General features: G+C 47.3%; 1 protein-coding gene across 8 annotated transcripts in view; it reads right to left on the bottom strand.

The window, feature by feature from the left end:
* Positions 1 to 24767, bottom strand: part of TRAK1 (trafficking kinesin protein 1) — a 118974-nt gene that overhangs the window by 65946 nt on the left and 28261 nt on the right. For 6 of the 8 annotated variants that reach the window (XM_059390735.1, XM_059390729.1, XM_059390730.1 and 3 more), the window contains exon 2: positions 20637 to 20831. Coding sequence is in view for 7 of the 8 variants with exons in the window: in XM_059390729.1 (XP_059246712.1) it covers positions 20637 to 20831 (195 nt within the window). In the remaining variant the exon portion in view is untranslated. Of the gene's footprint in view, positions 1 to 2458; positions 2612 to 20636; positions 20832 to 24767 lie in introns of those variants that run through there. The other 2 variants (XM_059390732.1, XM_059390734.1) reach the window with 2 other exon arrangements.

Below are 24767 nucleotides of genomic sequence, written 5' to 3'. Positions count from 1 at the left end.
GTTTTGTAATAGGAGACGCCGCCGCGGCGCCCCCACCTCAGTAACAGTCCAGCCCCAAAAGAAGAGAAACCCCAGCGCTGGGGGGTCCCCCCCCCCCCCCCCCCCCCCCCCCCCCCCCCCGCACGCCACTGCCCAGCAGGGGAGGACTGGGAGATGAAAAGGCTATTTTGTTTGCAATTTAAAAGATGCATATATAAACAAAGGCAAAATGCATTTCCAGACCAGTTGCCGAGGCCAGGTAAGAACCCAACTAGGGAGAAATGAGTAAAGGAGTTAACTGTAAAATTAGCATTTACTTGAAATCCCAATCCCCTGGCTTTCCTAAACTGGATGATTTCTGGGTTTCTGTCCCTTGTATTCCCTGTTTTGCTGACTATTTTAAAAATGGGATTACGCAAATGCTGGTTGTCCCAGTAGATTCTGTCCCAAAGGCCCTCTCCCCTTTATCCAAACCGGAATGGCGAGTAAAGGCAAGTATTTTTGCTCAATACACACTCAGACAGTAACTGCAAGCAACACTGCTTTACCCTTGGACCGATGAGTAGCCTCTCCTTCCATTTTCCTTTCAGTTGGAAGAAGAGAGATCTGGCTGCCTCCGGGCCAAAAGACTCCACTGAGAAATGGCTGGGTAAGAAAATCCTTCTGACAAACACCCAGATAAGAGTCAGCCTGCCTCCTCTCAGTCCTCAGACTAACTACCACAAGCGACTGGCTTTATTCCCAAGGACCAGGGTGTAAAGAGAGCTGGATGCTGTAGCAACTGGGTCAAGACAGTATGAAACACCTTCCTCCTCCACTTCTAGGAGGGATCCGTGGGAGCCATGGCCATGCCCCAACTCAGCCACAGTGTGGGACAGGCATTCTGCCAGAACTCACATTCCCCATTCCAGGGATCCACTGAGGTCCACACTCTAAAAAATTTAGGGAGAGCTCACTCAGTTGAGTCCCAAATCACCACGGAAACTCTAAAGAGTTCAGTGACAGTTCTGAAAAGAAGCATCCCTATCATCGCCTCTTGGAGTGAGGTAAGAGGATGGGAACTTGCATCAAAAATAACACATCCAAACAGCAAAAAGGACCCAGTCATCTTCTCCCCAGAAGACTCTCGGAGCAGCCCACCACCACCATTACTCAGGATATTTAAAAACCACACAGGGACTCCACACCACGCTGTCCTCACCTAACGCTGGGGGACAGTGGGGCTCAACTGGGGAAGTTTCTCAGCGCAATCACATACCCACCCTCCCTCCTGGAGGAAGCCTCTCCCGTCCCTCTCCCGTAGCTGTTGGTCAAGGCAGCAATCAGCAGACAGGAGATAAGTATGCAGTTCTTCAGCTTATTGACGAGGCCAGCTCCCGGCCCGCTACATCATTCAGATTCATCCAACGTGGTCATGGTCAGAGTGGTCTGAAACTCCCAATTCAATTAAGAAACAGCTACCTCACCTACTAATGGCTCCTGAGGCACTGGGAACATGGTACCACTAGGGACCAGACCCTCAGACTGTACATATTAATTGTATTCTTTTCATGTATGGGGGATGAGGGGGGCATGCGAAAGACATGTGATTTGAGGGTCATTTTGAAGAAGAAATTAAACAAGACAGATCCACTGTGTCCTACAAGGTTCTAGGACCCAGCACCACAGGAGCCTAAGGGCCCTCTCCTGTGGCCTCCCTGAGAATGCATCTCAGTGCTAATTTCCGGGTACCAGAAACCTCCCAAGGCCTCTCTGGCCACACAAACTCCACCCAGTCTCCTCTGGAATGTGCCACACCCTCCCTGCACAAACACGGCCTGTGACAGAAGGAGACAGTCTCTCCAGCCCCTCCCAATGTCTCCCCACCCCCACAGATCCCCGGGATCCCACAAGCAAAATGCATTTGAATTGCCTGCCGGGTAAGAAGCTGCTTCTGCATCTTCTCCAGCCTCCCCAGGGCCCACCTCCGATCAGGGCTCCGTCTGGGCTTGGGAAAGGGAGGACTCTTCCAGGCCTGCTGCCAACAGTCCAGAGAGCCGCCTCCTCAATCCACTACTCCCAGCCCCGCCAACAGCACAGAGGTCACTGAACACATCTCTCCTTGCACACGCGTGCACACGCACATATACACACGTGTGTGCATGCATGCGCACGTCAACATCAAACTCACGTCTCACCCCAGAGCGAATTCAATCCAAGAGAAGTACAACGCTCACAAACCAGGCACACACCATCTGCCCTTCTGAGCAAAGACCGACTAAGCACAGAAGGGTCCTCCTGAGCCCTGCCCAGCTGCCATCTCACCCACCCTGCTTTCCAAACCGGCAGGGTCATGCACGCCTGCGGTCATGCAGGTTCCAGCACCCCCCACCACCTCCTGCCCGTGTCCCCAGCAAAGGTTTCAAGATCACCACCCCACCCCAGAGGGAGACAATGCTCCTACACATTCCTGCTCTGTTTCGCGGGGGGCCATAATTACCGTCCGAGCATTCTTCATAATACCAGTCTAGTTCATAATAATCCGCTTCAATAAATTTCTGCATAGTCAGTATTCTCGCAGAGGAAAGAACAGACTTCACAGCACCATCAACATCAAGTAAAACACTGCCATGCCTCCCTGCCCTTCCAGAACACTGGGCAGAAGAGCGTCCTGAAACACACCGGGATTAAGCCGTGCATTCTTAATGACAGTCTGCCGCCGAAACAGAAAAAGAGGCCGTGAGAAGCAGAATTCTGGAGGGGCGAGGACAGGAGGGGGCAGAAAGAGAAGCAATTTGCAGAGCCCCCCAGCAGCCCTGCTAATAAAGCGGCAGTGGCCAGCAGCCCTGAATGGGAGTATCCGTTATCGCCCTATCCAGACGCGAGGAGGATGACGTCAGGGACACACACCACCAGCCGGAGGTCTCACTCCAGCCTTGCCTCCCGCTTCGCCTCCCGCTCGCTGATCATCTTTCAATCTTACAGTTGCCATAGAAACTGGCCGGCTCTGAAAAATGATGCCAAGATGGAGGAAATGTCTTCCAAGGATGCTGGGAGCAGGGGCGGGGAGGTGCCACACAAGGAGAAAGGGGGGTGCGGGCAGGTGGGAGCTGGGGGCCTTGCCACCATCATCACTTCCAACAAATGTAAAGACAAGAACATCTGCTCAATTCTGAGCCACTATAAAGTCTGCATTTCAAAAAAATGCCACGTTCTAAAATCTGTAACCATTACTTTTGGTTTTCCTTGGTCAACCTGATTTAATACGTGAAACACCTTTTCTGAACATTTTTGACCACCACCTAAAGGAAAGGTAAATCACTCAGAAAATGGAAATGCTAGGGTACCTGGGTGGCTCTGCCTTTGGCTCAGGTGGTGGTCTCAGGGTCCTGGGATAGAGTCCTGCATCAGGCTCTATCCCAGCAGGGAGCCTGCTTACCCCCCTCTCTCTGCCTGCCTGACTACTTGTGATCTGTCAAATAAACAAATAAAATCTTAAAAAAAAAAAAAAGAAAATAGAAATGCTTTCATTGAGATGCAGTTCTGCTCTGCTGCTCATGCCTTTGCTCAAACTTCTGGGAAAACAGCTTGCAACATACAAACGGGGGAGAACGCCATCACAAAGGGGCCCAGGCAATGCAAGAGACTGTTTCACTGGCACTCACATGTGTGATCCAAGTACAAACAACAGAAGGCAAGAGCCCACCTGCAAAATGGTGTGGTTGCCTCTAGGGAGGGAGGGAATGGGCTTTTGCAACCGTCCTTATAAATGCATCTGTAATGTATTATTTCGTAAAGAAAAAAAATGGAGTCACCGTTGATTAGTGTTTGGCATGTTTTAAATATCGCAATTAAATGAGTAATAGATAGATTTTGGACTAACTATAGGTTAGCTTCATCCCTTGAACCAGGGTTTCTCAAGCTCAGTGCTACTGACATTTAAGGTCAAATCAACTGACACTTAAGGCGGCTGCTGGGGGCTGTCTGGGCATTGCAGGGTGCTTAGCAGTGCCCCTGTCTCTACCACTTAGATCACAGGAGCACCACCCCCTCTCTCTCCTTGATGTAAGGACACTGCCAAATGTCCTCTGGGAACAAAAATCTCCCTCAGAAACCAAAGCCCGAAAACAGAACTCCCTACCAAACCTCACCAGCCTGCTGGCTGGATGCCGTAACCATGTGCTGGCATCAACAGCAGCCGCGTGGGCTCTGATAGGTTTCTCCTCTTAATTTTCTACTCAAGACCATGTAACTTGTAAGCTAGTAATACGAGAAGGTCTCTTTTCCACCATAGGGAAAGCATGCTCCTTTCCTTCTATGGTGACCGAACAGGGACCGTTTCCCTTCATTCTTCCAGTGGCATATGATGCCTCAGTTCACAACCACGGAAGCATCCCTCTAGGGCGGGGCTTCCAGGAGTTAACATGCCCATGAAGTACCAGGAGCTGTTGCTGAAATGCAGATCTGGACGCTGCAGGTATGCAGCAGGCCCAAGACTCTGCATCTCTGACGAGTTCCCATGGGACAGCAGTGCTGCTGGTCCACTGGCCACAGTTGCAACAGTGAGGTAGGTCAGTAGGACGGATAGATCAGGAAGGGTAACATACACAGTGTGTGTGTGTGTGTGTGTGTGTGTGTCTGCATTTGAATTTAAAAAATTTTAAGAAAAAACTGTGTAGATATGCGTGCACACACACACGTTTATATACACGCATACACACACATAATTACAAACCCTATGTATGGACTCTTGGGCAGAATCTGTACTAAGTATAGACCTATCTCAACCTTCCTAAATCATGGGAAGCAAATGCACCTCTAATGCTGTGCTGTGAGGTCCCCAGAGCTGGCTTCCTGTCCCCTGTGTAAGTTCCAAAAGCTTCTCCCAGCTCCAGGTACCCTCTCTGTACTCAAGGGCCATGTGCTTTTTTACCAGGCGGTACTTGCCCACCAGCACAAGATGCTACAAGCAGATCTTCCCACTTGCTGGGTGGCCAACTGAGCCCACTTGGCCCGGCCTGCACACTGGGAGAGCATATCCTGTCCCGTGTGGAAAGCGGGGTTCCTGCCTCTTCAGCAACATCAAATAGCAGAACCTCCTCAACTCTCAGAAGGGAAAAGGAAAGCTAAAGGCAGCTGGTGATGAATCTTGGCTCAGGATGTAAACAGGCTTTTGGTAAAGTTTGGAAGATACACAGTGCCAGGGAATGGTACTGTCTCTGGTTATGCTGTTCCCCAGCTGTCACTTATACCCTGGAGGAACTGTGCCCCTCCCTACCGAATTCCAAATTCTTCCTGGGCAACATAGAAATCAGACCCCATCACCTCACTCACTCACTTGAATCCCTGTCCTTCCCTCTCCCTGACCCCTGCTTAGGTACACATTTAAGATTTTCTAGGACATCTGCCTATTTAAAGTCAGCAGCCAATGATTTTAATTCTCGCTATAGCTGTCCCCATTATCTGAACATATCTCTCCCTCTGGTCCTCTATCATGTCTCTCCCTGGCAAGGACAGTACCTCTCAACAGCCCCACAGCAGACCCCCATGTGAGACATGAGCAGAGGCTGTGCCCCAAGGTTTTCCAAGGTTTTGTTTAAAACCTTGAGTTGGGGGCGCCTAGGTGGCTCGGTAGGTTAAGTGTCTGCTCAGGTCAGGATCCCACGGCCAGGGATCAAGCCCCACATCAGGCTCCCTGCTCAACCGAGAGCCTGCTTCCCCTCTGCTTGCTACTCCCCCTACTTGTGCCCTCTGTCTGTCTCTCAAATAAATAAAATCTAAAAATAAATAAATAAATAAAGTTCCTTACGGTGTTTCTAAAAAGATGATTCTAGGCCTCCGGTCAACAATTAACAGATTCCTCAAATATCAGCATGCTCAAAGGTTCAATCCACTATGTCTGGGGGAAAGGGTCCAATAAGAATCTGCAAAATGCAGATGAAATAAGTGAACAGGACACGCAAACTCTGTAAAGCATCACAGAAAGTCAAATAAGGGGAGAGACAAAGGCATGCACATTTCCCTTCCCGCACTATGAATTCTTAAAAATACTTTATCAGTATCATCATAAAGGCAAAAAATGATGGATGGATGGATGGATGGATGGATGGACGGATGGACATACAGTCAGACGAGAGACAGACTAACAGGCAGTTTAATTTCACAGTTAAGAGCGTGGGCTTTGGGGCCCCTGGTTGGCTCAGTGGGTTAAGCCACTGCCTTCGGCTCAGGTCATGATCTCGGAGTCCTGGGATCAAGTCCCACATCGGGCTCTCTGCTCAGCAGGGGGCCTGCTTCCCTTCCTCTCTCTCTGCCTGCCTCTCTGCCTACTTGTGATCTCTCTCTCTGTCAAATAAATAAATAAATAAAAATCTTAAAAAAAAAAAAAAGAGCGTGGGCTTTGGTGTAAGATGGCCTGAGGTGTGGTCCAGGCTCCTCACCCACCATCACTGTGACCTTCTTAGACACCTGAGCCTTAACTGTTACACAAGGGGATTGTAACACCTATCTCAGAGACAAGGCGAGGTTTTAATTAATTAATTAATGCATGGTAGAACACTCAGCACAGTGCCTGGGACAAAGTGAGTTTGCAATAAATACTACTTTCTGATCATCTTCATCACTCAAATTTTTTAAAAACGTAAGTAAGGCAGTATAGGCAACTAGAAAGACAGTATAATTTTCTAAGCTATAATTAGGGAAATGAGGTAGAACCATCTTGTCTTGGCTTGTCCCCGCATAATTAATGAAAAGGCACTGAGTTCACAGTAATAGGCGGGGGGCAGGACAGAGGACGCATTTCTGAACAGTAACATACTCCTGAACACGACTTACACCGCGTGCAAAAACTCTGCATAACAAATTCACATCTTACAAAAATGGGAAAGAAAACAAAGTGTGCAGCAACAAGCACAAAGGAAATAGCATCACTTGTGGATGACTTCCATGGGCTCCTAAGCAAGATTCAGAGGAACATCTACACCGACACTCCCATTTTATAGGCTCAGAAGGATAAAGCAGTCCATCTGCAGCTCTGGAAATGGTGCTGAGGTTGAGATTCGGCTGTACCTGCCTTCAAATCCACATTCTCCTCCAAGAGTCCCATGGCCCGGAGGGTCCCAGTCTTCCTTCCCTTCCTTCCCCACCATCCCCCCACTTCCTGCAGCTGAAAAAGCAAGTTCTTCCACAGCAACCCCCCAACCCCAGAATGCTCCCATCACGGCCCCACCCTGGGGGAATGAGGATCAGGGACAGGTCCCCAGAGAGCCTCAGAGAAGCCACCTCTCACTCACCCTCATCACCCAATACCATTTAGGGCACGCAGGCTGCACACCAGGTGGCCAGCACTTCCTAGCTCACTCCTTCCTCAGACCCTGCTATCTAATTACCAGCCTGCTCGCTGTGCAGAGGAGGCCAGGGGACCCAGAGAATTTAACTCACTTGTCCAAGATCACTCAGCAATTAGAGCACGTAGATTTAAACTGGGCATGGTCCACCTCTACCGTCTTCCCACGATAACTAAGAAAACATCTAAGGATTATTTGCAAATGAACTGTGAAAGGCGGGGGGAGACAAAGATAAAAACTCAAGTTGGCATTTCACAGCAAAAACAAATTGTGGGGGTACCTGGGTGGCTCAGTGGGTTAAGCGTCCCACTCTTGCATTTGGCTCAGGTTGTGAGATCAAGCCCCTGGGAGGCTCCCCTCTCAGCAGGGGGTCTGCTGGAGATTCTCCACCCCCATCCCTCTGCCCCTCCCTCTCATGCTTGCTTTCTCTCTCTCAAATAAATCTTTTTTAAAAATTGTGAAGTCCTATTTCCTTTTAAGAACAAACTAAAAAATGATCATGAAAGAATTAAATTGAAAATATCAATGGGACTTAGTGATACTAAAAAGAAATACTATTTCCAGATCTGTCAAGGAAGTGGCCCAGCAAGGACACTACTGCACCAACAACCAGCACGTCAACATTCTGGTGTCCAGCTTTAGGTGAAATGTCAACAGCGTTCCTTGGGAGAGCTGCTCATTCCATGCCTTGAGCAAGAAAAAAACAAGATCCACCTACAAGGCTGGCTCAGAGGAAAGCAAAGATGGCTCCACAAGGTCTTGGGGGTAGGAGTGATAAGGCACAGAAGCCAGCGTAAAAGGATAGTCAAGGGCCAGCTGTGACAAACTGAACATCAAAAACCGAACACAGTTAGTGACATTTAGAGGGAACAAGTCGAGTCTGTAAAGATCGTGGTGATGATCAAGGAATGCCAAGACTAAAAGGGCAATCAAGTGAACGAGGCAACTGATGTATAAAGGAGAGAAGATTATTGGAAGATATTTTTAATGCTTCTGAAGAAGAGGAGGGTGGGCGTGTATGATTGTTCTGTCTCTTCCACTAATATCTTTTATAATGCATTACATGAACACTTCTCGAAGTAGGGTGGCTGTGAATAAGACAACCGGATATGGAACAAGGAGGCAGGTGGAGAACAGAAACAGAGCAGAATGCTGTGGTCACAGGCCACACCCGGGCAAGGAGGACGGTCCCGTCCTGTGTTGTCGCTTAGGGGAGCATGTAAGCGAATCTAACAGATCCGGTCTGTAGTAATCTATGGCTTCCATTTGTGATCAGATTCAAATGTTGAAAAGAATTTCTAAGCTTCTAAGTTTCTAATGATTAGTTCTGTGAGCGTATGAATTAAATAGCTTCATGCGTATGAGTGATTTTCTATATACACATCTGAACATACACATATGTGTGTACCTAATTTTGAACAGTTATTCAATACACTTAAAAGATGAGTAAACAATAACACTGAACAATTTAAAGCACAAAGAATGCAGTTAGGAGTTTGCCCCCAAAATATCTGATGTCATGGCACACGCCACTTTCCTTCCTCCGTGCTCCTCGGTGATCAGCATGGGCCACACGCTGCCACTTACTCAAGCAGGTGGGTAGAAAGATGGCTTCCCTCCTGCTAGGAAGCAGAACCACTCGGCGGCCCCAATCCCCTCTGGAACACGATCCCAGTCTCTAGGGCTTTTCTCCGCTCGGGAAACAGCATGGCTGGCCTTCTATCTGCACTCAAAGAGGCCAGAAGCCTAATAACAGAAAAATGGGCTTCCTGGCCTTCCAATCCTGACAGGGCTGCTGGAGCTTGCGTGAAACCCAGCCTCACCAGCAGACCTTCCTGCACCTGCTGCAGAGAGAATGCTTCTGGGGAGCTCTCCTTCCGATCTTTAAGACATTGCCACTGCCAGTCACTGAGCTCCTGTGGCAGAAGGCTGGCTACTGGCAAACAGCTTGCTGTCAGCTACCCCCCTCCCAAACCATCTCCACCTCATTTCAAGCACAGGAAAAGCAGGCACCCATGCCACCTCCCAGTTCTCTGGGGCAGAACAGAGTCTGGCTTTCAGAGACACATCCAAAGGCAGAGACATGGCACTCAACAGTGCACTGCAGACGCGACGTGCGGCCCTGCCTTGGTGGAGTTATTAAAATCCGAGAAGGAAATGGAAAAGAAACAGTTCAGATGTGTCTCAGGTTCCCAGTCTGCTTCCTACAGCCTTGGGGGGCTGCATGGGGCATTCCACTCCAGGACCCAGCGAGTCATATGGCCGATGCCACAGGCTTCAAAACGCAGCCAGAAGCTCCATCGAACCCCCACCCTGCTCCTGCTGCAACTCGGAGCCTCTCTGGCCTGAGTGTGTCCCCCAGGAGGAGCCAATGGGGGTGTGAGCTGAGCTGTCACGTCAATTTCCCACCTGAGCCCATTCCAACTTTGTCTTGGATGCACCGGAGGGACGCGGGAAGGCAAACAGTCAATCTGTACAGAACTGCTTGCCAAGCATTTTTAGTCTCAAAAGAAAAGATACTTAAGATTGGAATCTGATTTGATGAGGGGAAAAAAAAAAGGTGGCAGGTGGCAGAAGCCAGAGGAAGCTTAGGGGACACGTGGGTAGACTGCCCCCGGAGATGAGTCCCTGGCCACCCTGCTTGACCAGATGCTGCGCCCAGAGCTGCAGGTGCTATCGGGCTCGCCAGCGTGCAGCTGCCCTGCACCGGCCCCGGGACACAGGTCCTCCAGTTCCCGTGGGGCCTGGGCCCACGCCAGGGTGGGGATGGCTGTGACCAGGTGCGGCTCACGTGTGCACTGGGCTCACGCGTGCACTGGGCTCACGCAGCCAGGGCTACTCTGCTCCCATCTCTGCCCCTGCACACCACTGGATAGCTAGAAGCAGCAAAAACAGGCCCAGGGAAAAGTCCACTCGTGGGAGGGGCAAGCAAGAGAGGGGAGAAGGCACAATCCAGGGCTCATCGGACGCTCACCTGTCAACAACATGGCCCCTGGTCTTGGGATGGCAGAAGGACCCGGACAAAGTGTGGGCGTTTACAGGAGAGAAATTCACAGCAACTATTTATAAATGTATTATAATGTATGCACTTTGGTATCATGTTGGTTGGCAAATGAAATAAGAAGTTGTTCCTGGCCACGAGATCCCTTTCCCATCCCCAGCACAGGCTCCACCCCAACCCTGTAATTTGTCTTTCCTCCCCTCATTCGACACCCCCCCACCACACATAACACCTGGGGGAGAAGGATCCCCAGGGCCCCAGAGGGCACCCCTCCCCCATGTTTTCTCCTATGTCACCACCTCACAGAACTATTAAGCCCCTCCCTTCAGGAAGTCAGCACCGGGTGTTACCTATCCATTTCATTTGGCCTATCCCAGTGCCTCTATTTTGGCCACACTTAGGATTTTAATCAGACTGAAGGCCATCTTGGGAAGGTGGCAAAACCAAACTCTGTATGCCGTATGTGGGTTTTTTGGGTTTCTTTTATTTTAAAAAAGGAGAAAAACTTGAACCTCAAAACATGTATCTTTTCATTTTCTCTTCCTGAGGAAGCATTTATTAAACACTTACTTAACGCAAACATGAGGCAGACAAGGGCTCTGTCCCCTTGAGATTTACTCAATGAATACAGAAATTATTTCTAACAGCTTGCAGTCTTTCAGAACATAAGCCTTGCAGAGATCTAAATTTTAATGAGAAAAGTTCGAGGCAATTTAAAATGTGCTTAGAGAATTAGGACAGTATTTCTATCGTGTTCTGAGAGTTCCTTTTTTTTTTTTTTCTTAAGATTTTATTTATTTATTTGACAGACAGAGATCACAAGTAGGCAGAGAGGTAGGCACAGAGAGGAGGAGGAAGCAGGCTCCCTGCTGAGCAAAGAGCCCAATGTGGGCTAGATCCCAGGATACCGGGATCATGACCTGAGCCGAAGGCAGAGGCTTCAACCCACTGAGCCACCCAGGTGCCCCTGTGTTCTGAGAATTCTTAAAAATTTTCCCTAGAACTATCACCTGAGGGCAGTAACAGCACTTTTATTTTATTATTTTTTTAAAGATTTCTATTTATTTATTTGACAGAGATCACAAGTAGGCAGAGAGGCAGGCAGAGAGAGAGGAGGAAGCAGACTCCCCGCTGAGCAGAGCCCAACAGGGGTCTCAATCCCAGGACCCTGGGATCATGACCTGAGCCAAAGGCAGAGGCTTTAAACCCACTGAGCCACCCAGGTGCCCCAGCACTTCTATTTTAAAAGAGCAAAAACTACCTTTTTTTTTTCTCTTTAACAATTTCTTAAAACTGAAAATTAAAGTCTCAAGTCTCATAATTCCTATTATACAATATGGAAAAAATATTTTTAAAGGAAACACAGTAAGACAAAAACAATAATAAAAGAACTTTGTCCTGGGATCCCTTTGACAAAAGAGTAAAAAACTCTCAGTGACATATTTCAGAGAGCCACAGAATGTTTAACGCTGACTAATTTCTAGATAGTAAAATCTGAGTCCCTAAGAGGCTATGAGGTTTGCTCAAGGTCACACATGGAGTTGGCAAGGGGGATGAGGGAGGCGAGGCCCTCTAACACAGGGCTGACTGTTGGGTCCCTCACAACTGGTCTCTAAGAACCACTCAAAAGAGGAAAACCTTCACCATATAGGGAGGTTACCTAAACCTCAAATAGACATCCCCTACCCCCACACAGATTAGCTGCATCTCTCAGTCCTAGCTAACTTCTACAGATAACATCCATTACTGTTCTTTCTCATGAAGCGGTCCTTGGTGAAAAGTTTAAGGTGATCCCTGGATAACACTTTGAAACACACACACACACACAATTGAGCACTTCAATCAATTCTTCAGGCCATTATCTAATACTGTCATTTTCCAAACATTAATGCGTAACGACCTACCCAAGCTAAGATAAGGGTCAGATATTTTTCCTCAGGTGTCTTGTAAGAAAACACGTAGGGTATGTTCAGACTTCTTTAAGACCAAATACGGCGTTTTCAGGCAAAGTGCTTCTGAGTACTACACGGCCTGAAGTCTTGGAAATAAAAAGATTTAGTGAAAGATGAGAAGATCACAAGTGAGGCCTAGGGAGCAGGGAAATGCTGCCCATTTCAAGCACCTCAAAAGTACATAAGACCTTTTCAAACCACAAATAAGGCCTGGGCTGCACTGAGGATATCTTATGATACAAAGAATGGGCTTGGTCCAGCTGGGCTGAGATCTGCTTCTCCCCTATCCTGTGCGACCTTGGGCTGGCAATGGAGGGTCCCTCTGAACCACCGCCTCCTCATTTTAAAAATGGGGATAAGCCAGTCTCGATCTTTGAGCACTGCAGGGGGACTCATTGCTCAGAATGTAATAAGCACTCAATAGATGTCCTTTTCATTTTTCACTAACCACCATGACGTACAAACCATCCAGCAGAAATTAGAGACGAAACCTGAAAAGAATTCTGTATCCAAAGAATGAGGCATCCATCAATCTCGGGATCTCTGCTGACCATTCTTAGGTTAGAAAGAAAAATCAGGAAGTTTATGAACTCTTAGCACCTCATGGAATGATGTTCTACTCATTCACTCACTCAACATTTATTCCTCAGGGCTCCTAATGATCTCATGACTCTGTATGATCTCATGCTCACCAAGAATGGGCTGCTTTTTTGCAGTAAGTTAATATCTATTTATTTATTTTAAAAGATTATTATTTATTTGGCAGAGAGAGGATGAGCAGGGGAAGCACCAGGCAGAGGGAAAGGGAGAAGCAGGCTCCCTGCTGAGCAGCATGGGGCTCAATCCCAGAACACTGGGATCATGACCCAAGCCAAAGGTAGATACTCAACTGACTGGGCCGCCCAAGCATCCCAGTTAATATTAAATCTAAGAGTAATCGTTCAAAGAAACTTAAATAAGTTCAATGAAACTTAAAAACTGCCACATTTTCAAGCCAAGTAAATTCCTAGAAATACACCTTAAGGAAATCATGAGTTGGGTAGACACCTACAGATGTGGAAGGATGTTTTCGGGTGTGTTATCTGAGGAAAATTTAGAAACGGCCCAGATCCTTAATAACAGACCAACAACTAGGTATAAATGATGGGATATTAAACAACAATGAAAATTGTGCTTTTCAAGAATTTTAATGCCACAGGGAAATGGTCAACATATGCAATTAAGTAAAAAAGCATTATGTCCCCAGATATGTAATATATTTGTTGGAGGAAAAAAAACCCACTAAAAATATCTCACAAAAACTGAGAAATGTTTGCTAAGTTAGTCATCTTTTTGTCCTAAGTCTTGCTAAATTACCTACAATCAGCAAATTTTTATGATCAAAGGATATACTATTTTTAAAACCTCACTCCCTTTGAGGACCGTTGACATTCACTAAATGGCCAGGCACTAAGGGCTGAGCGATGACAAGCATCCCTGCTTCCTCCACCCAGAAAATCAGAAATGGACACCATGTCCCAACAGAGTCACAGAACCTTTTTTTTTTTTTTCCACTTAAAAAAAAAAGAAAACCAAGGTCCAAAGAGGTTTCACAACTTGCTCGTGGAGATGACAGTAACACTCACTCAGGACCAGGACCAGAAGGTGCCCCTGAGGACAGAAAGGACGGGACGTAGCACAGGCAGTGGCCGGGTGAGTGCCTGGGGCCTCCATGCACGTCAGGTAGCTGTGAGAAGACGGGCGTGAAGATGACAAACCCGTGCTCAATTTACAAGAGACTCCAGCAACGCATCCTGTCGGTGGAGAGGGACATGCAGAAGCAGAGAGACACGGCTGAAGAAAAGTGGGGGAGGGCAGGAGACCCCGAGACAGGAGACTGGTAAGCACCCATCACGAAGCAGAGGAAGGAGAAAAGAAATTTACCAAAAAGGAACAGGAACAAGCTAGACCAGAGAGGACTGGTCCAAGGAGAGGCAGAACTACAACACTGCCAGGGACAAGTCCCCTGCACACAGAGCTGCTACAGCCCTCTCTAGTCCCAGGCACTCCTGCGGGACCCGGAGTCCCAACAAGGCGTCGTGGCCCCCCGGAGAGCGGGCCGCCTGCCCGCAAACACACCACTGTCTCTCTAGCCTGGCCATGTGGGCTCGTAGGAATCAAGTTCTTTTCCCTACCAAGGCTCATTTGTCTTTGTCCCCAGATCTGTTCATGGCCATTTTTGCTTGTTAATGTAATGACAGAGTTACATTTATTATTTCATGAGTTGCACAGACAGCTGTTTCTATGAAAGCGAAGTTTAATACCCTGAAAGACTAAATTAAGGATTAAATGGCTAATTCAATTTGCCTTTGCACTATATCTGAAAAAAATCACTTAACAAAGAGGGGATCATAGACTTCAAATCCAGTGTATGTGTCCTAACAGATTCATGAAGGTAAAGCGCTTACGAGCCCCAGACCGGCCAACAGGAAGCACTCCCCAGATCTGACTCATTATTATTACTGCTTGCATCATCGTGGTGGAAGCATATAGACATATGACAGCCGCAACAGCAGCCAGGAGGAAAGGGAAGGGACAGCACAGCTGGCTGCTCTCCAGGAAGGCAAGAGTCCAGAAGGGAGTGGTCCCTGTGTCACCCCTGCTCCCAGGGCACCAAGACCTCCAGGGACAGATAGGTAGAGATGCTGAAGTCCAGCCAATGCCCTGGCCAGTTAGACCTCCTGCAGACGCTCTGGGCTTGCATACCTTGTCCCAAGCACTTTCCCGCTGCCCTCAAAGAGTCCTAGGGTGGTGAAGGGTAACACACAAGCTCATAAAACACTCATGATGCTTGGAACCATGTGGACACAAGTGAATGAACACAGTGGAAATCGGCGTATGACAGTGACTGTGGACTCCAATCTTCCCTGGACACAACTCCAGAGGGCCAGGGTGAGGGCCAGAGGGACCCATCCATGACCCCTGGCCCGTGCAAGGCCGGTACCATGTACAAGCTTGTGAAACACTTTGCCACATGCCTCAGGTGCTCCAGCAATGGTCTTTCATTTTTTTGTTGTTTAAATGAAACTTTAAAAACAGGGACCTGGTAGAATATGTAAGTTCCCAGACCCCACTCACTCCTCCCATATAAGCAAGGCAAGCAACTCTGTGCAGAGGCCTGGAGGGCTTTCTGCATGGGCCCACGTCCAGCTGCAAAGTCCCTGCTCAGGTAAGGGAAGAAAATCCATAATCCAGGAGCCATTCTTACTTCCTTAGCCAGAAAACCTGAGCTGGAATTCAAAGAAGTCAAGTTCACAAAAGATTACAGGTACATACAAGGCGCTCAGTAAATACCTGTTGGCTGATTCATTAAGATTAGTTTACAGTAAGAGTAAACAATAGAACAATGTCTTAAAACTCTTATTTACTTTATAACCTTCTTTTCTCCTTAGGAAAAAAGATTATTCCAGGTAAAGTCGGAGGTGAAGTGGTCAGGGAATCCTACGCACTTGAGACACAGAGAGATTGCTTTTCTTGACCAAGCTCCTTAACCAAAAAGTGACACAAAGCAGGCCCTGGAAATGAGAAATGGGAAGGGGCCACAGCCACCTCTGTAACAAGTCAGTCATGTCCACGTCTGCTGTCTGCAGAATGCTATGTGACAAGAAAGGTCCACAGCATACACAAGTTGTTTCCACCAGGGGAAAGGAAACGTGACCTACAGACCACATGACAGAGGCAAAAACCACAGGGAAGCAGGGAGGAAATCTCAAGTTGACAGTACGTTCCCACTAAGTGTCACTTGGGACAGCGACCTTTAGAGGAAAAAAGTCAGATCTTAAATATGTAGAAAACACATTTTATAAACAAATAGCTACTGATGTTCTCAAACTGAGGGTCTGCTCTTCACATCCCCCGTGCCACATCAGTTTTACTCTTAAACTACAATTGTTTTCTCGTTTTGCTCTTCTGAGAGAGTAGTTAAGATACAGAGGCAGAGCAGACAACCTAGGTTTGCTACTCAGCATCCCCCACCCCTTGCAAGCTGTGTGACTCTGGGCAAGCTTCTGTGCCTCAGTGTCCTCATCTGTAGGATGGGGACAGCAAGACTCACTCAGAGGACACTGTGCAAACTGAATGAGATACATGTAAGGAATTAGGAACAGTGCCTGATACACAGTAAGGGCTAAATGCTGACTACTCTGTCTTCCTCCTAGACCATCTAATCCTAAATGTCCCCATTTATGGGTACATCTGCTATGTGAATCATTTTCCTGTTCTGTGTTTCCCATGCTCCTCCAGAATTTAAAAAAAAAAAAAAAAAATCAACCTGTTAAAAATTTGTCTGAAAAGGTCATCCTACCACTTGGTAAAGGGAGACACCCAAAGAGGTATCCACCTCTTCTTAACAAGCCAGGTGAGGGGCTCCTGACTGGCTCAGTTGACAGAACATGTGACTCCCAATCTCAGGGCCATGAGTTCAAGCCCCATGTTAGGCATGGAAGCTACTTAAAATTAAAAAATGAAAAATGAAAAATTGAAAAAAACAAGCCAGGGGAGGGCCAGATCCAAAAGGCAAAGCATCATTCCTCTACTCTGGGAAACAGCCTATAAGAGTGGGAACTGAGGTTTACCTCATCTCCTATTATCAGAACCCCTAGGGTACCCCTTATCCCCACTCCCACCCACAACAGAGAACCACTGCCCTAACTGATGAGAAAAGACATCTAAGAGGAAACAGCTCTGTTATCTTCTCCCACACCTCACAACTGACTTGACGCACCGGTGAGTCACAGCGCTGTGGCCATGGAATCCCCTGGGTTACGCTCCTATAAACAAACAAGGAAACCCAAAAAGGACACCACGCATGGAGCAGGGCTCCTGATCTGTGCCTTCCACCGACCTCTCAGCCAGTTTGGCCAGGCTCACAGACCCCTTCTTAGAAGACAGGGTTGAAAACACAACATAAAGTACAGACGACTCGGAGGAAACCGACTGTATTGCAATGCAGCTATGAAAACTTGCAGAAAGTCTGTGATAGAAGAGCTTATCAATGCATTAAATAACAAGATCGACCAGCACATCTTACAACGAAGGTAATTTCAGAGCCGTGACGAGTAGAGGTATTTCAAACCATCTCCACCGCAGCAGGACATGAAAATCTTCATTTCTAGCAGTGATGAAGCCACAGGGCCTGCTGATACCACCGTGCTTTGTTTTCTGGGTTCACCATGAAAGGAAACCCTGCATTTCAGTTAGAAATCAGTGAAAATAAAGACGCCATGTCATTTCTTTACAAGTTCACAGAATCCCCAATTTCCCTCTACAGATCTTCAGGGGTCCTAGGACCTCCATTTGAAAGCCATGCTGAGGAGCCTGCTCTATTTAAGAGTTTCCCCCTGATCATTCATTTAATCCATAGTTAGCAAATACCCGCTTTGCTCTAAGCACAAGTAACACAGAAGAAAAATACAAAATTAATGTAAGACTTGGGGGCAACCGTGCCCTAAGAACTATCAGAGTTTCCGCTCAGCTTCCTCTAATTTTGGCATAATTTTGTTATCCACGACCAAATGCATAACCAAAACAGAGTGCACAAACAGAAATGAGCCACAGCGTCTGCTCGAGTCTACTGTCTGCAAGTATTTCAGAAGCTGGAGGTCAGTGCTATGGAAGAAATACAGGAGCCCTCCATGCTTCCACTTCCTCGATAACCAAACCAGCCCTGCCCAGACTGCAGACACTGCATAGGGAAGAAAGGAGCAATTCATGTGAAAGTTCTCCGAGAATACTGAAGTCCTGCCTGTGTATGGTTCCTGTTATACCGTGACTATAAGCGATTCACTCATGCAGGGACCCAGGAGCCTCCCACAGCAGAAATGGCCATGCAGGGTCCTGCAGAATCACAGGAGGATCTCTTAAGGAAGAAGTAACACACGGGGATTTGGGGGGAGGAAAGAACCAAACCAAACAAAACCAAACAAAACAAACAAAACCACAAAAGAAAAACAAACAAAGAAAACCTGTCCTGCTCTGAATTCTACCATGAAGCAGTCTGAAGGAACCAAAGACAGAACTTGCCAAGGACGTGACTCTGGACACAGTTTTCTATCCAACACCACATCTCTTGGTATAACAGATACCGTGAGTCAACAAAAGGGACCAGCAAAGAGCTTCCTATTCACTGCCAGACACGTCAGAAAGTCTAAAGCTCCACTGGGAACACTGGTACAAGTCTAACATGCTTCATATTTGCCCAGGTGTGGATTATTCTATTTTTATTCCAACTGAAACTGATTACCTGCCGTGTTCATACACCTGATTTGTCTCAGGTATAAACACAAAGGTCAGTCTAAACAAAATTCCCTTCTCATCGATATCTAAGAGAGAAAATGAGAAAACAGCCCAAGATACATTCTAAAAGAGAAGTTTGTAGTTCCATCTTGTTTATTATAAATGATTTCCCAAATTCAAGAACACTGGAGATCACTCTGTATTGAGACAATAATTACAGAAAACTTATGGGCGTTAGAAGCTGGTTTTGAACCAAGTTACCATCAAGTAGAAGCAGGATTGCTATACTTTTTCTTTTTAAAGGCGATACAATGATACACAGGTATGTAAATTATCTCACTGCCAAAGTGACATCACTAACTCAGACAAGGTTAAAGTTAACTTGAATTTTAAAGTCAGAGGTGTCAAGACAATGGAGAACTGTGTCTGTCCTACCAACCTCATTGGGCTGTGTTGAATTTCTAAAGCGTAAAATGATTTCTACAAAGGTGCCTCTTGAATGAATATTAGAAACATCATAAGCATGTGATTTTTTAAAAAACTATCACATGTTTTCCAAATCTGCAATATCGGGTTTCACACCCTTGTAACCACACTTTGCAGGGGGCGGCGGGGGGTGGGGGGTAGGGAGGCGGGGACCCACATGGTATACTGTTCACCCTATCAGGTATCAACTCTGCAGCCCCAGAGCATGACAAGTTTGTCGTTGGAGCAGCCTTTGGATTTTTCTGAATAACCAGCTTAGTGGGCTCTCACACAGAAATCGTTAGTCTTGGAAAACCAAGTTCACAGATACAGAGAATACATTGATAGTTGCCAGAGGCAGAGCTGGGAGCTGCGGGGGGGGAGAGGGGGGCAGGGAAAACAGGTTAAGGGGGTCAACAGGTAAAAACTTCCAGCTATGGGGCGCCTGTGTGGCTCAGTGGGTTAAGGCTCTGCCTTCAGCTCAGGTCATGATCTCAGGGTCCTGGGATCAAGCCCCATATTGGGGTCTCTGCTCTGCGGGGAGCCTGCTTCCCCCTCTCTGCCTGCTGCTCTGCCTACTTGTGATCTCTGGCTGTCAAATAAATAAATAAAATCTTTAAAAAAAAAAAAAAAAAAACTTCCAGGGGCGCCTGGGTGGCTCAGTGGGTTAAGCCTCTGCCTTCAGCTCAGGTCATGATCCTGGCGTCCCGGGATGGAGCCCCACATCCAGGCTCTCTGCTCAGCAGGGAGCCTGCTTCCCCCCACTCTCTCTCTCTCTCTCTGCCTGCCTCTCTGCCTACTTGTGATCTCTGTCAAATAAATAAAATCTTAAAAACAAAAAACAAAAAAACAACCTCCAGTTATAATATATTTATAAAATAAGTATGTCACGGGAATGTAATGCACAGCATGATGACCACAGTAATAATACTGTATTGCATGTTTGAAATTGCTAAGAGAGTAGATCTTAAAAGTTCTCACTATGAGAAAAAAAAAATTTTTTTTCTAACTATGTATGGGGACAGATGTTAACAAGACAAAGATTCATTCATTCATTTTGCAGTGTAGACAAATATTGTTGTACAATATTGTGTTGTGTACAAAATTGTGTTGTACACCTGAAATTAATATAATGTTATATGTCAATTATACCCCAATTTAAAAATTAAAAAAAAGAAAGATAATGCTCAACCTTGGTATACATGTCTTGCTATATCATATAAATAATGCTACGTAGCCAAGATGTTCCCAGTGACTTTAGTTTAAATGCAAACTCCTTCCCAGGGAGAGTTTCCACGGACTCACATGGTATTTTGGTAAAAGGCGGGAAATGGGAGTATTTTCAAATTCTTCTGTACAGTTAAGAGAAAACTGGTTCAAATGAAAATTCGTACCTGGTCCCCACCACCCTAAAATTTCTACTCAGAACACTCAATATCAAGGCCTTGTGTGTGGCTAAACCCTAGAGCCACATTGCTCAGCACACCCTACCACAAACAGCAAGCCATAAGACCTGCTAACCAGCATGAGGTCCCACGTGGGGCCATGGCTAAGGACACCGGCCATCACAGTGCTGTCACCAGATGAAAGGGAACTACTCAAAAAAGGAAAAAAAAAAAAGAAAGAAAGGGAACTACTCACGGAAGTACTTCAGCGTCTCTTCGATTTGCTCGGTTGTGAGGTCAATGTTGGCATCTGGAGAAATGAGGGGTGTATGGAGCCAGTCGTCGTGGTCATAACCGTAGATGGTGTCGGCTCTTAACTTATAATGGGGCAGCTGCTCCTCCAGCAGGCTGATGATCTCGACTTCCGGAAGATCGGTGCTGTTGCACACATCTACAGAGAAAAAGACAGGGAAATGAGAGCCCAAATCTGGCTCTGGCCTTGCGGCTGCTAACCACCAGCATCATGGCCCCAACAGGTGTCTTTGCCTACTTACCCAAAGCAGGGTGAGGCCAGATTTGGCCACCTCAGGGGCCTTCTTCCAATTTAAATTCCACTCTCAAAATGTACAAGACCTACCTGAGACAGTTCCTATACTGTTTTTAGCAGCTCACTTTCTTCAAAGTGAAGCCACAACTCTTAGGCTTTCTGGGTCCCGACCCTTTCTCGGATCATTCTCATTCAAACACTCTACCTGTAAGCCAAACCTGCTACAGTTTCACCAATATGTCTAACTGCTGCCTGCTACTCTTACCACTCAAACCATCCCCCATCTGGGATTTTTGCCTTCATTTAATTCACTCAACTGTTCATCCACCTGTATTTTTTCCATTCATCCATCCTAATATACCCTGAGTCTCAGAGACACAGGAGATGCACCAGTCTACACAACTGTCATGGTCCTGCTTTTGCAATGCTTGTGTTCTTGTGGGGCTTCCAACCATTAAAGCAACAGGTGCCCGTCCTTTGAGGCAGAGGCTAGATCTTCCCGGATATGTTGGTGTTTTGAACACTTCAAGAAGAATTAACCTCTCTCCTCCCTTCCATATTCCTACAGTGTTTTGTTAGATATTCTGCTAGGTTCTGTCTTCTGGATATTTTAGTATCCAATCTGTCCCCTGGGAGATGGCCAATTTCCACCACTGGTTTTTCTCAATCCACCACCTGTACCCCTCCTAGGTCCTGGCCCAGACTGTGCTCAAGGGGTGTACCTCAATGCCTGTGAAGGTCCTTCGATTCCTACAAAGCCCATTAAAGAGGCCTTATAATTAAACAGTAAACACAACAACACAGCCAGTATACCCAGGACAAGACCAGTCTTCCTCAACTTCTCTACCGTGAGGAAGAATGAATTAAATAAATGCTAATGGGTGAGCCTTGATTATCTCTTGATTATCTCTCAACTAATCCTGACATCAGTGACCATACTGGCCCAGTTCGCAGAGAATATTCGTGACCCATGACGGCAAACGGCAGATGAGAGCAGTGGTGGTCTTGTGACCCCACAAAGAAACCAGAGCACCCATGGTGCTCACGGCTGGACAAGAGAGTTACCTTGGTCTTTCCTCCTAGATCGGGCTCTCTGCTCAGCGGGGAGCCTGCTGCCCTCTCTCTGCCTACTTGTGATCTCTCTCTGTCAAATAAATAAATAAAATCTAAAAAAAAAAAAAAGGCTACAATCAAAGCAATTCTTAAGAAGTTTATTGCACAATGTTCATGCCTTGAAGTAGTAAACAGAGGCAGCGGCCTGGGTCAAGGTGGAGGGCAGAACATGGGACTCCGCCTCCCATCCCTCTCCAAAGTGCAGGAAGGGGCAGGAGAAAATCCTCTGGAGTTACACGAAGCCACACAAGGTCAAGGTGAAGTAAGGAAGAGATGCTGACAAGAGATCAATCACTCTTAGGAGTCATTCTTAGGACATGGAAGGTGGCATCAAAGGAAAGGAGAGAGGCCCAGCCTGAACACAAAGGAAATGAGTGGCACAAAGAGTGGGAGCAAAGCAAGCTGGAAAGGGGAGGCGGAGGGAGCAGGAAGGGCCCGGGGCGGGGCCTTGAGATTCACGGGGGAACCAAGGCCAGCAGAGCAAGGAAGATCAGTCCCTTTGCTGCTCTTGGGGCTGAACCAAAGCAAAGGTGGCAGCACGGCATGGCTACAGGGCCATTCACACTGGAGGACAATATGGAGCCTCCTGTGCCCACAACAACGGCTATCCCGGAGACTCTGTCCTTCCTGTTTAAGGCCACAGGACAGGCAAAAAATATACAGAATCACAGGTCAAGGAAGCGTTTGGTGACCCAGTGTCACCCTCTAGGCAAGAGCCCTCAGAAAGCACCTGTCAGACTCCCTCCACCTCCTACCACCCGACCCACACCCCACCCTGTCTTACTCAGTTCATTATGCAAAGCTTTACCACAGAACATTTCAACTCAGGAAGTCAGTATGGTTTTTCAAGCACTGAGGAAAGAGAAGAAAATAAGTACAAAGTGAAGACATGTAGAATTTTCCTTGGAGCTTTAGGGACTGGAGGGAGACAACATCCGAACACTCGGATTCTTGGCTTCGTGTGGGAAATGTCACTGCAAGCGCTCTTGGCATTTCAGCCAGCTGAAAACCAGACCAGAGCTGCTCTGCCACTTAGCAAAGGTCTGCCGCGAACAGAAGGGGCCTCCTCCCTGAGGCCAGTGCCAACAGCCCAAGCTCAAGACAGATGTCTCCTACTTCTTCTCACCTCCTGCCAACAACAAAATGCCACTCAAGAGGCTCAAGTAGGGTGCGTAACTAAGCAAGTATTTCCACCCCTCATAATCAAGTGAAGAGTAGTTCTCACAAAGCTCATCTTGGGGAGAGGCTTCATGGTTTTAAAAATGGCGGCCTGCTCTGGGTGCTAGGGAGGGCAACTATCTAAAACAGAAGTCCCTTCTAAGAATACCGGGTCACTTCTGAGCATGTTGGCAGCTGCTCAGACTGAGGCTTGACCTGCCTTTCTACACTTCCAGGACTGAAGGTCAACGTATTTACAGTGCAGGTCTTGATGTCCAGGAGAGGTTGTTTCCCTCAGAGCACATGATGACTGGCGAGATAAAGTATCAAAAGGTGAGACTATGCCAAAATGCCTCTTTTAAAAAAACAAAAAACAAAAAAATCAGATGCCTGCATGGCTCAGTTGGTTAAGCAACTGCCTTTGGCTCAGGTCATGATCCTGGAGTCCCAGGGTCAAGTCCCGCATAGGGCTCTCAGCTCTGTGGGGAGTCTCCTTCTCCCTCTGATCTTCTCCCCTCTCATGCTCTCTCTCTCTCTCAAATAAATAAAATCTTTAAAAACAAACAAACAAATAATTCTGTGTATTTGATTTTGCCATAACATGACCAGCCATATAAACATAGCAAGTTTTCAGCCGCCTGGAAGGTCCAGAGAATCAGAGCACAGGGAAGAACTGCAGAGACCCAGGGAGCATTCCTTGAACTTGGCGGCAGGGTGAAGAGGGGAACACCACATCTGCCCCACGGAGAAGACAAACTCAAGGCCTGAGGCTGGGTACACATAGCAGGAGAGCCTTCTAGAATTCTCCAGGAATGCCTGCAGTGTTGCAGGCCCCCAGCCAGCTGCGTGCAGGGCACTCTCTGAACCTGCCATCAACCTGGGACAGAGAATATCTGCTCTGATCAACAGAGGAGGAAGCAGAGATTCACAGGGGCTGTGGAATATCTTGTTGGTCAAAGCCATGCAGCTAAGTGGCAGCTCCTGCATGAGAAGCCTCAGCTGTCTGACCAAAAGCTGTGCCCCTCCCTCCGCCACCAGCAGTCTGTCCCTCCCAGGCGGGTGCACAAGAAATGCTGGGGAACTCCCAGGATATTCCAATCAGGAAGTTTTTGCTCTAAACAGGGAGATGACTTCATAAGCATGACAGGGATGTGCAGTTAAGCACACTGACCAATGAGGGAGGCATCAGAGTGATTTTCCCTTAGAGCCCAGGAAGCGGAGTGGAGAAGTGAAGGAACTTGTCTACAGAACCAGGGAGGGTCAGAGGCGCAAGAAGGATGGCCCTACCCCCTCTCCTGGGGCTTACTCAAGCTGACAAGGTCAAAGAACACTTGTTAGCCCAGCCTGGAGGGAAAGACCCCTTTATACTCTTGACTGTCATCATTTCTGCACAGCACAACTCACATTATTATTTTTTAAAGATTTTATGTATTTATCTGAGAGAGAGAACATGGGCAGGCATGGGGTACAAAGGGGGAGGGAGAGAGAGAAGCAGACGCCCGGCTGAGTCTAAAGCCCAATGACATGTGGCTTGATCTCAGGACCCCAAGACTGTGACCTGAGCCAAAA

This window comes from Mustela nigripes, chromosome 2 (genome assembly GCF_022355385.1).
Source record: "Mustela nigripes isolate SB6536 chromosome 2, MUSNIG.SB6536, whole genome shotgun sequence".
Classification (NCBI taxonomy): Eukaryota; Metazoa; Chordata; class Mammalia; order Carnivora; family Mustelidae; genus Mustela; species Mustela nigripes.
This window is presented reverse-complemented; position numbering and strand designations above follow the sequence as displayed.